This window comes from Grus americana, chromosome 15 (assembly GCF_028858705.1).
Source record: "Grus americana isolate bGruAme1 chromosome 15, bGruAme1.mat, whole genome shotgun sequence".
Classification (NCBI taxonomy): domain Eukaryota; kingdom Metazoa; phylum Chordata; class Aves; order Gruiformes; family Gruidae; genus Grus; species Grus americana.
Window position 1 is genome coordinate 330524 of NC_072866.1, and position 13297 is coordinate 343820.

At 36.9% G+C, this 13297-nt stretch overlaps 1 protein-coding gene across 6 annotated transcripts in view; it reads right to left on the minus strand.

The window, feature by feature from the left end:
• The window catches only part of CRAMP1 (cramped chromatin regulator homolog 1), a 55560-nt gene that overhangs the window by 36855 nt on the left and 5408 nt on the right, over window positions 1-13297 (minus strand). For 5 of the 6 annotated variants that reach the window (XM_054842718.1, XM_054842720.1, XM_054842716.1 and 2 more), the window contains exons 3-5: window positions 6010-6203; window positions 4201-4354; window positions 1951-2034 (exon numbers count right to left, since the gene is read on the minus strand). In XM_054842718.1, coding sequence (XP_054698693.1) covers window positions 1951-2034; window positions 4201-4354; window positions 6010-6203 — 432 coding nt within the window. The remainder of the gene's footprint in view (window positions 1-1950; window positions 2035-4200; window positions 4355-6009; window positions 6204-13297) is intronic. The other variant, XM_054842717.1, reaches the window with a different exon arrangement.

Below are 13297 nucleotides of genomic sequence, written 5' to 3' on the forward strand. Positions count from 1 at the left end.
TTTACTGAACAATTAACCTCCCTCTGGCAATGCTGAAAGTATTCCTGACATGCTTTCCTGTCTCGGTAGGTCTACGTAAGTCATCTCAACTTCTGGGAAGACGGGACTGGGTGAACACCACAAGGGCAGGGTGGGGAAAAGAGAAAGAAACAACTTTCATGAGCTGCAGATCAGACCTCTCATAAACTGGGTGTAGAGGCTTGCAGCTAAAGCCCATTTGGTCTTGGAGACTAGAATTTTCCAAGTGACAGTCAGTAAAATACGTAACTAAGTACCAAAGTTATAAAAAGACAGAAGCACAGAGTATGTATGCATTGCCATGGTGATTGTGTGAAACCTTACTCCCAGTCATAGCAAGGAGGGTCTGTTGATACTTTTAAGACAAGATGTGGATATAGGGAAGAAACACTAATAGTTATTTCTACTGACAATGCAATCTGTCATGCCTCTACACCTTCTTTGTCATGAAACAGTTCAAAATTGCTTCTCCAAGATGAATTAACACATTGGAGATCTTTGAACAAACAAAATACAGTCAGTATGACCAGTCACAACAGTCTCGCTCATGACGCATCACAATAAAAATCCCAAGTGAGGAAATAATATAGCAAAAAAACATATCTGCCAAAATACCATTATTCTATTAGGAACCGAGTGGTCATTAAAGCTTCCTTGTCTTTTTTCACTTTGCAACTAGTATGACATTAGAAAGAAGTGAAAGTATTTTCATGATTTTCCATGTCTCACAAATTAAACAAAACATGTCGAAGATGCACTATAACATTGGCTCTACAAAAAGCTTGAGGACAAATAAAAAAACCACACAGATAAGAAAGTATATGTGCATGGACTGGCATGTACAGAACATGTTCCTCTGCCCGTTCTCCAAGCTAGTCACATTAGAGATTTCTCTAGCCTGGAAGCCATAAAGACCATGCAAACCATGTCCTGGGCTGCATCCCCAGCAGTGTGACCAGCAGGGCGAGGGAGGGGATTCTGCCCCTCTGCTCCGCTCTGGTGAGACACCCCCTGCAGTGCTGTGTCCAGCTCGGGGGTCCCCAGCACAAGAAGGACATGGAGCTGTTGGAGAGAGTCCAGAGGAGGCCACGGAGATGATGGAGCACCTCTGCTATGGAGACAGGCTGAGAGAGTTGGGCTTGTTCAGCCTGGAGAAGAGAAGGCTCCGGGGAGACCTTAGAGCCCCTTCCAGTCCCTGAAGGGGCTACAGGAAAGCTGGAGAGGGACTGGTGACAAGGGCAGGGAGTGACAGGCCAAGGGGGAATGGCCTGAAGCTGGAGGAGGGGAGATGGAGATGAGATGTGAGGCAGAAATTCTTCCCTGTGAGGGTGGTGAGGCCCTGGCCCAGGTTGCCCAGAGAAGCTGTGGCTGCCCCTGGCTCCCTGGCAGTGTTCAAGGCCAGGTGGGATGGGGCTTTGGGCAACCTGGGCTAGTGGAGGGTGTCCCTGCCCATGGCAGGGGTGGCACTGGATGGGCTGTGAGGTCCCTTCCAACCCAAACCAGGCTGGGATTCTATGAAAGGCACCATCCCAGATATTGATGCACAGGTGGAAATAATTGTGGGTGCAAACTGTACCATTTATACATTTAATTGCTTAGTTTTCAAGAATAATAAAATGGATAGATAACGTAAGCTGCATATACATTCACCTGTTATCTGTGGGCATTACATGGACTGCAGTCCGCAGATAGCAAAAGCTAAAGAAATCCGTCAAAGAAAAAGGGAACTAATGCAACAGACTAAGCATGTCTTGAAAAATAAAAAACAAATTTAATGAAATGTAATGTGATACCATGGATTACTGCAATGGAATACAACGAACAGAAATTCTGAAAAACTCAAAAGTGAAACTGTACTAGACCTTGCCGACTTCAAGGGTAGACGCTTCTGTTTCTATCTTATAAAAATAATTTTAAGTCGTTCATACTCACATCCCCCAATCTTTTTCCTTAATTCCCCATAGCAGATTAGGCCATAAAGCTCCAGGGAGGATTTTTTCAGCCCTTGAGAAAACACTGAAAAGTAGAAAATGTCTAAGTGAGAAGCAGATTGCAGATACTCATACACAGCTACATTGCAGACACTCATTTCACCACTGAAAATGAGATGATTTGTATTTTGAATTATGAGACAAACACCTCATTGAAGGTAAGACTAACTTCTGTTTCAAGAAACGCTATAATAAGACGGGTTGACCAATTTTCTTTCGGTGAATTAAATATTTACGAAATGCAACATTTTTTAGATTACAGAAAAAAACAAAGCAGCCTCCACAGAATTTAAACAAATATGCAACAGTTCACTATGCAAATAAAGCTAATTCATAATAAAGCTAACTCTAGTATCACTTAACTGTTTACAATTTCTAAAGGAAGTATCCCGATACTTCCAAGAAAATGTATATAGAACTTTCTTAAATGAATATTAATAAGTAGGTCTAAATTTTCCAGAAGATAGAGCATGCCTTTTGTGCACACAAATGCACCTTTGAGATTTAGTGCAAACTCCAGATTGTAAATTTTTATATGAAGAATTGCACACATTTTATTCAACTTTACAAGTTTGGGGTTGGGTGGTGGTGTTTTTTTTTTTTTCTTCCTTCTCATCAACATACATGACGTGGACATTATTATTGCTAATGGACCTAAGTACCTATGACAGCAAGGAAAGACAGTCTTGTGGTTTACAGATCAGACGAAAGTATTTATTCTTGCCTACTCACCAAGAATTCAGCTCTTTGACTTGCAGACTCCTGTAATCCCAAAATCCAGGCACACATATTTCTACCAATACTAAAGCTAATCACACTACTGCACTAATTCTTAAATTCCTTCAGCCAATGAGATTTCAGACCTTATAGGTATAGATACAGAACTCTGTTAGCCAGAAAACAGATTAAGTTCCTCCATGATATCTTTTTTTTTTAAGTTCTTCCGTATTGTGCTTGCTGTAACATTTATTTTTAAATAAAATACTAATGGCTTTCATCTTAAAATGCTGAACTGTTTTGAAAAAGGAACTTAAAAATACACCTTATGACATGTTTTAAATGTGTAAGTCCTCCTTTAGATAACCTAATCTCAGGAACAGACAAAATTTCATGAAGAGATTTTGTACACTACCTTTGCATTCCTTCAGCTTTTTTCTAGTCATATCCATTTCTCATTAATGAGTTATTTTTAACTTGAGAGGCTCTGGCCACAAATCATATAGATGAATTTACTATCCAAACTTATGCTGATGTTAAAGAGAGTTATTTAAAGACCAGAACATTCAACCACCATGAGACTGCCATGATTTATGCAACTTAGAATATAGCATCAGAAGGATAGGAAAGCCCTGCAGACCTTTACTTAATCAAGAAGCTAATGAGAGAACATACATTCTTCATACCTTAAAGAAGTCAAAAGAACTGGGTCTTAGAAAAATCTGTTTGCACTGAAATGGATTTCTTTAACCTGCTATTCAGATGAGGCTATCTGCAAATTGACTTGAATTCTCACTGCCTGTTACTGAATAGTATGCATTTGATAAAAATCAATTATCAATGATCATATATTACTATTATTGTTACAAAACACCACTAGCAGTTCCTATGACTTCCCAATTTCCTTTTCATTCAACAAGCTGAGGAAGGAGGGAAAAGAATGGGAAGAGAGGAATATGGCACTGGGAATCCTAAGTTACTGAAACAATGATACAATTTCAGGCTTATTTAAAGTGTGAGCAAATATTTCACCATTTACACTTGTATCGGACTATTTATTTATTTCTACCTTTCCCCAAGAAATGCAAAGTAGTGCTGGAGTCAAATTTGCTCAATGAAGTCATACCTGACTAAAACTTAGGTAGCTGTCCTCAAAGGTGTGCTTCTGAGAACAGAAAACCATTTGCTTGAACCCAGCTTTTCCAAGTATTAATAGTAGGATCAGCATTTATTATGGTGTGGTAAATTGATACAAAAGCAGTGATACAAATAACAGGTTTTGAGAAGTATTTTTCAAAAACCATGAACCTCAGTATGGCCATGCTAATAAAAATAAGACATGCTCACAGACATCCTATTCGGTATTTATTTTCTCATCCACACCATTCCTACCCTCCACAATGGCACTAAAAGGCAGGACTCCAACCCTCGCGAGATTGAGCTCCACACTAAGCCCATTTCATTGCATACTAACCATTATCAAAGTCAATGTACTTTGAGATCTTGTGCCAGGTGCGGTAGTAGAAATGGCGGACCTGTTCCTTATTCTTCACCATGCTTGCTGGTTTGCCTTTCTTCTTGTATTTCAGGGCAATGTTGTTCTGGATAGCTTCAAAGTCCTTCCCATGCTGAAGAATAAATAAAACAAATCCAAATATTCAAACCAAACCTGTATCTTGTCATAAGACAACTCAAACAACATGATGGACTTTGGCGTTCTGTGTGGGAAATTAGATTTCAATGGTCATAAACAAAATTCTTGAGTATCACAACTCAACAGCAAAAGAATGACACTGGTTTCCTTTATTTTACATAAAATGTATTATAGATGCTCAATAAATTACTTTCCAATTTCTTGAACTGTTTCAAAATAAAAAGTGTAAGTTGCTAGCAAACTTTAAAAAAAAAAAACAAAACCACCACTTCACTCATAAATGTACTGACTAGCAGAACTGAAAACACCAACTTTCTCACATAGTTTTCTTTACTTCCCTCTGCATTTTCCTCCTCTCTCTTCTACTTCTATTTCTGATGAGGGTGAATGAAAAGCCTATTATATTTAACAGCTTCACCTTTATTTACAAAATATTTCATGTTCCAGTTATGAGAAGTATAAAATTTGAGTTTCAAATAATGAAGGAAAATGTTACATGTATATATTTTAAATAAAAAACTCCTTACAGAAAACACATTTTTACACTGTAGGTCATTCAGAAGTTTATTGTCAGGATAAAAATAAAAATGAAACACTTAGATGTCCCTTTAACACTAGCAAATTCCTGTAAAATCCTGGGAGTTCACAAGAGGAAAATTTAATTTTATATACATTATTATTGAACTCCTGCTGTCACAAAATTTCTTAATATTCAAAAAAGGGTGGATCTGATTAAAATACAAAGCGTGAAAACCTCTTTTGAAAAGTAGTGATACAAAATGAATGGAAGTGGGGAACCAAACAGAGTCCCAAATCCATGTTAGAGCAAATAGTTGAACTTTTTCCTCAGCATTCAAAAAAAACTCGTTTTGAGTGATGAAGGAACTTAAAAATTATATGATTCCCAGGAATATTACTGCAAGTGAGAGGAAATAAAAAAAGAAAACAGTGTTTAAGCGTTCATTTTTTTGTACAAAATATATAGATGTGAATCATGCCTACAACTAAAAAATACTTTTAAAAAGATGCACACATGCAAAGAAAACCCACCACCACTTCTTTTGTTTTCACCTTTAGTATGTATTTTCATAACAGAAGTGCTCTTAAAATAATCATAGGAACAGCACAACCAGGAATAAATCGCATACATCATATGAGATAAGAGATAAGATGATCTAATACTTCTTTGTCTCTCAGGCATAGTACTGAACTGTCTCAAACATTCTTGTGCTCAAAGACTGAACACAGTGCCTACAATTCTTATTAGAATATAACATATTTTCTTGTTTGCTAATATTACAGCATAAGCATGTTGCTTTGGAAAGCTGAGATGGGGACATTATTCATGAACGTTTGTAATAATTTAAATTATTTTTCAATTACCATTCTGTTCCAAATGAGAACTAAATAAAGCTCACAAATACTTCCTGTGTATTTCAAAACAAACAAACAAGCTTGACACTTCTGAAACGTGGCTTTGATTGACAGCTGTTTTACAGCCAACTGCATAGACACGAGAATGCATACATATGCATTTTGCTCCTGAAAATCTCAATCGAATCAACGTCCTTTAGGAATATCCAGATACTACATGAAGCCATCTAAGCTTATTATTTTCCTCTACAGTACCTCATACAGTCCCTCGAAGAAAGTATTTTTGTCCTCTGTGCTCCACGATTCCCACTGCCGTCTGACCTTCTTTCCTTCCTCCTTCTCTCCAGCTGAGGAGCCCAGGTTCCTTGCTGCTGACTTGGAATTCCCAGCAGGATTGCTGGGAAGAATTCCAGATGTGCCACCAGATGCAGTCCCTCCATTATCTGCTGCTGCAAAAAAATTTGACCAGAGTGAGTATTAAACCAACAGGAGGATTCACAGATAGAGATAAGGAACTCAGAACTTCCTCCTTCTTCACCACTCCCATATATATCAGGTTTTTTCCAAGATATTTCACCTGAAATACAACAGGCAAATAACAAGGGTTTTTTTAAAGAAACAAAAATCTCAAAGAGTAAAAAAACAAGGGGAAGGTTTCAATGGCTTAATTTTTTATTTCCAGAGATAAGACAGATAAGCAGGAATATACCAAAGCAACCTCTAAAAGACAACACAGTCTCTGACACTTATACCCTGGTACGCTCTGCAGTTGCCCCTTTGTGTTGAGGGGAACTTCTGAGCAATGCTGAACATTGACATCACCAATAAAGCAAACTAATGACCATTATAAAATATATGTAATTTCATATCCTTGTCTTTGGTCTTGATCCTACTTCCTCTGAAATACCTGTGGTAGATGTCTACTTTATTTCATTACATTACAATGGATCAGCATTCTCAAGAATCTGATCCTCTGTATAAAGAGCATCACCTCTGACACTTAGCCCATCTAGGATAATTCAAGGTATCCCAAGGATGGCAAGTCCCAACTCCTTCTCCCTCCCCAAATCCTGGTGTGGTTTTTGGAAAAATGCACAGAAGTATAACCTTGATTGTACCTCTGTCAGTTATCGGCACCCCAAAGAACACGGATCAGAAAAAAAAATACGAAGATGGAAATACTTATATGAGGATAAGGCCTGATGGAACCAAGAGAATTTGCTGTTTATTCAAGTAGGGGACAGGGAAGAAAATGGGATGGAGAAACTGCAGGAAGGTGAGAACTACATTCCATTCCCTCACCTTAATTCAGAAGAAAAAGCCTTTTTTTTTTTTTTTTTTTAAATCGCCTCTGAAACTATTAGTCTTTCAAAGACATTTTAATCAGCAAAAACATTATCAACTAACCTTAAACCTGTGATTTATTCACAGCAGAAATCAAACCAAACATCATTCTTGGTTTGACACTGTAACAGATTATCAGAATGTTAATCCAGAAACCAGGGAGACCTTCCAAAAAGTGCACTCATTTTTTCCACAAAAATGTAACCATTCTCAGTAACTTACATTTCCAAAATATATTCTCTTCAATTTTGCTACAAAGTATTAGTTAAGATTTGACTGCCCTTATCAATGCAGGCAAGTACTTAATAAAACAGAAGCCTTTTAACATTATACATTGTTATTAAAAAAGCTTATTAGTGTTTCCATTTTTCTGGTTACTGTCCTTTATGTTTTGTCTTTTATCTCATGATAAATTGGCTTGCCTTAGTTTCTTTGCTTATAAATCCAGCTTACACAATACAGCACTTCCAACTAGATTCCCAAACTTTTATACACATTAGCACAGTTCTCTCTTTCATATTTAGGCTTTAAAAGTTCAGTTATCTTTTAAAATTCAATTATACAAAGCAGTTTGTTTACCTGACAAAGTCAGTGTTTTTATATATATACATACATACCTATATATCTCATTCAAGAACTGGGATATCTGGTTTGATATTCCTAATATTATTTAAAAAAGGGTATCAGAATAATCAACTGTTATGGGCTTATTATGCTTTAGAGATTTCAAAGACTTGTATGTAAATGTTAACTGTAACTATTCAATTGCAATTTGAAAGTAATTCCTTTGGATGACAAAACCATATTGCTAAAAAAACCCTTAAAAAGCTGTTTGTTCAAGTAACAAAGAACATCTGAAACCAAATCATGACGAGAGAAAGATGCGTGAAAGTACATTTTTTCCTGCATACAATAAATATTTACTTGATATAAAATATGATATTGTGACCATTTTTAAGGTTAGTATTTCTTTTATTTCTAGGAATGACTATTTGATCCTTTCGAAGAAAATTACTGTCACCACAGGGAAGCATTTAAGGCAAAACATGAAAAAGAAATGGACATCTAGAAGAAAATGCACTTAAAAACAACTTCTCCAATAAACAGCTTCTCTATTTCCTAAAGCATTCATCATCCACTGATAAATTAAGTTAAGCAATTTAATTCTGGTACTGTGAAGGTAAAGCCTTAAAAAAAAAAAAAAAAGGAAAAAAGAAACCATTAGAAAAACCTGAGCACTTTAATAGGTGGCTGAGAAGAAAACCAACAATTTTAAGACACAGAATTGCTTCTTTATTTTGCAAATATGAGATTAAACTATCACAATTTTCATGGTAAAGAAATACAGATCTTCATATTTAAAAATCTTCATTCAAGAAAGGGGAATTCAATACACATTAGTCCTCAATCTCAATCTACAATCTCCTGTTGCTACTAGCTCCCAATACGAAAGACGTCCTTTATCAAAAGATAGCTACAGGATTCTATTCCAGAGTTACTATTCTGATCACAGACCTCTAACTTTCTGAGAAATCATTTACAGGAACCACAAATGCAGGAGTTTGGGAGTTGGTTGGTTGGGTTTCTTTACATCACTGTAGACATACTCAAATAAGTAGAAACCTAAAGTAGCTGCCTAAAGTTCAGATCTATCAAGGATTTTCTGAAGATTGTACAGTACACTTGGTACACATGAAGTTTCCATTATTGAAAAGTTTAAGGCTAAAATGCAAAAGAGAAAGTATTCATACATCATTAAATTACATCCTATACATTTATTCTTTCAGTCTTACTATATGAGACTCTTGTAACGTACAAAAACAGCCAACAAATTTTCATCCCTTCACTAACAATAGATCATGATGATCATTAATTCCCAATTATTTAATTATTTAATTAATATTATTTAATACTCAAGTAATGCATTAAAACAAACAGGTCCATTGAGGCTAACCATACCATTACTGCTGCAGAATTGCTGGAGAGAGGGAGGGGGCTTACTCTAACAATCTGGTTAGGTGCTTGTTCTAAGTAAAATCATTTATTAAAGCAGATCATTGCAGACGATACAAAGACAAGATGGTCATTCTCACTCTGTCTACTTATCCTGCATTACCCAACTACTGGACTGGACTTCCACACAACTACAGCTACAACAATTCCTTCCCTTCACTCCAGGATGCAGTGGAGCACCAGCACCTGCACGTGAGGTACAAAGCAGCTAGCTGGGATGTGTAAGCTCTCAGCATTTTCACTCAGCTTTCAACCCACAGTTTGCAAAGACATCAGGTTTCCATACCTGGTGTTTGAACTACAACCTCCAACAAAATCACAGATCAGAACACCACTGTTTCAGAGAAACTTACTAATTCCTTTTATCCAGTGTTCTCTATCCATCTATATGCCTCATTATTAGAACTTCATTTATCTGTGAATAGCATAACATCATCCCAAACTACATTTTCTGTAGAAAAAGGCTGTCATATTTGTAGTTCTAAGCAAAACACAATCACCTGCAAAAATTTTATATAAAAGAGATTTACACTGTAGTTTAAAAATCTGATATGAAAATGACAAACCCTAGAACATTGCACGTATCAAATAATTGAGTCACTGATAGTATCGGTGTCTTATCACAGCTACAGCCACAAGAAGTTCTTCCTTCCAGAGTTTATTTTTCAATTTTCCATTGGCAGCTCTTACAAGTCAGCTGATTCATATCTTGTATGACATATTCCATGTCCATGGCAGCTGGAATTCAGAGTTAATTCCCACAACACCCATGTATCTCAACATACAGGCTGGGCCTCTTACTGGTGTTCTACAGGCTTAGCTTGCAAAATCTCAACTTCTCCACGAGTCATCAGTCAACTGTAGGTGGATCATCTATGAGGGAATACCTTTATAAAGGAGATGGTACTTGCACGCTGCAGGCCGAATGCAGAGTGCTAGAACGCTAAACTCGCTCCCCAAAGTGCGGAATGCGAATGCCAACTTGTAACATGGCAGAAAGTTTCCCTCAGAACGTTCTTTCTTCTCTTTCGGGTTCTACAGGAGCCAATAGCAAGGCTAAACTACACGAGATCACCTTCAAAAGTGGTTTTGGTAAAGACTGCCATTAAGGAGGCCATACTAGAAAACACCTTTGAGTGACTATTTTATTCTCACAAACCTGCATTAGTGCTCAGCGGTCTTATGAAATGTACAATCGAAACATCTGCTGCCAACAGAGCTGGGTAAGGTACTACAATCTATACTTTCCAGAAAGCTTCAAATGCATCCTGCTATTCTCATGGCAGAGCATTCCTCAATGAGCATTTACTCCTCAATTTTAATGAAAAAATAAACGTCCAAGCTTTCTTTCTGATCACTTGGTAAACAAGCCTCATTTCCAGCCACACATCTTTGTAATGGCAGATACTACATCATATACTTCAGTGAAGAAATGAATCAGGTGATCCCAGAGAAAGCGTGCGCTTTAGAAATTTAAGTGAAGTCACTCGCTCTGTGGAAGGACAACCCAATAAAGCTGCAGGCTGGATCCAACTTCCTTTCATCTCTAAGAATTGTAGCTGAGAAGAGAATACAGACAAGAGAAGGAGAGAGACAAACACATTCCCTACAAGTCAATGCTTCATTCTGAATACTAACATTACAACTGGAAAACAAGTTTCTATCTTGTATGGCTCCACAGTAAATAGCATGGACTCCCAAGAAACGTAAGTCTAGGACTGCTTATGCCACATTGCATGGTTATATCATGCATATATATGTTAGGAATTAACATCCAAAGTTTTAAACACAACAGGTAACTGTCCTACAAGTATACAAACTAGCCTAGCTTCTTCTGCTTCCTATTATTAAGATTTGCACAACCAAGATGTAGTTGAATGTGTTTAAATATATACAGTGTCAATTATCAACAAGAGTCTACAAATTAAACCATAGGCTTGCTTTTCTACCGTCAGTATATATTTAATATATATTTTATCAAATGCAGCACTATCTGAGCTAACTAAGCATAGCTGTAAAAAATAAACATGGTTCATTATAAATTTGGTTACTCCCCATCTCCAGTAAATCATTATTCTCTTGGTCTTCCATTAGAAAACACCCATAAAGCCTAGTATGAAGTTCCAACTAAACCACGTGGCTGTGCAGCCTTGCAGGCAGGCACCTTTTAAAGTTCAGTATGTACTGCACAGGGCACGTGAAAAATATCCTCCTCTTGTGGTGCAGGATGAGATACTGTGGAGTTCTGGTCCTGAGCCACTTTCAAAGGAAGGGAGGGAGAACCGGGGTAAATAGAATGAATGAAAGCATGTCAGGGTAGGATGGAAAGAGAAGTACCAAGTGTAAACGAGGTGAACAGAATTAAGGAGAATATTAGAACAAGGGACTGCGCGAGTAGTTTTTAAACAGTCTTTCATGCTCTAGAGAAATAATGCTGGAGGAATGACATTTCAAATGAAGGTTACAATACATTCTGCAGCATGTAAATTTGGGAAGATACAATAAAATCATATTGTAAGTACATACATCAGGTACCTTGGTGCGTGCATCCATTCCACAGGAAAATAAAGTAGTTAATTCACATGCTATGGAACACGCAGCTTTGGTGGGCTGAAACAAACTGGTCTGCTTTCTAGCAAATTTTATATGATGTCAAAAGATGGAACGTTTTAATTCAATTAATGCTTTCAGCCGAATAATTCTTTTTTCAAGAAAGAACTGCTTATTACTGCAAAACAAATCCAAACACTTGTTTGGGCCATTCTACACATTTTACAAATAAATCCAGAGCAACAGCACAAAAGACTTCTTCAGGCTTCAGGTCATCACCATTAAACTCTGTTACTATTTCCTCCTGACTTCATTCTTCATTCAGAAAATGGATAAAAACACAGAAATGGGAACACTCTACTCTAGTTCAAACTAAACCTACAGCACATGATGGCAGCATATTCCGCATTTGCTTTTACCAACGTGGTCACAACATACACACGCATGTTCTAACCACTCTCGCTGCATGGAAAAAAAAACAACCAACCCACAAAACACACCTTAAAACCTCTGCTCAGCAACCATGTGGCATATTTGCATTTGAGAAGTAAACTCTTGGAAATCTCTCTTTTTCAGCAACCTTATATTGATCTGCTTCCTCTCCCTCAATGAGCCTCCTTGCTTTTGAACTCTCATAATAAACTGCTTCGACCCCCCACTATTCCTTCAAGTTCCTCCTCTGATTTCATGCAGGTTACTTTAAAACTTACTTCCAAGCATTCATACTTCAAAAGGTGTGCATTGAGGTTTAGACTACGAAAATGGAAAATACAATAAAATTATGACCAATATTTGAAAATAAGATGATAATAATTCTTAAAAAAAAAAAGGCAAATATTTAGATATTTGTGTAGGAAATTTGATAAACCTTTCAGCCATTCAAAACAGATTGGCTTTTTGAAGTGAAATAGTTTCCAAATTTTATTTTACTATGCTTCTTTCTATGTCATTTTTGCCCTAAACTCAAGAGTACAACTCAGTACACAACAGGCGAGAGACAGAATCCAACGATGCAATTAAGGATTACATCAGGGTAATCTGAAAATTAGCAATAATTTTGTACATTCTACTAGGCAGAATTTTAGAATTGTTATTAACAATCTTCCCTGAAACATAGCAAGGTAAAGTTGAAAAGTCAGCAGCTACTGAGTGGGCAAACTCTTCCTTCTGTTTACAGTAAAGTTTAGTTTATCAATAATTTGTCTGCTACAATGAAGTACTCTAAAAGTACAAATGTTGAAAGTAAAAAGGGATCTGCAACAGCCAGAAAAAAAAAAATAGTTTTCAAAACTCTTTTAAAAGACATAATTAGGACAAGTCAATGCCTGCTGAGTAACCACAATTTGAAAGAAATTAACTTTATTGATTACACTCCTTAATGATAGCCATTGAAAGAGTTTTCACTTTAGAATAGAGATTCTGTAGGACTGCAGGATTACTTTAATAAAATTTTAAGGGTTACACAGCATTATTGAAAGACCACAACAAAAACCAAGTTTCTGGTTTCACTGGACCAAGTGTAAGCGTGGTCTAGACACTCCTGCCGGCCAATGTTAAAATTACCTTTGCAGCTATTGCCTTGACTGACATGCAAAATGGAAAAGCTTCCAGTTTTCAGAGCTGATCCAAAGCACAT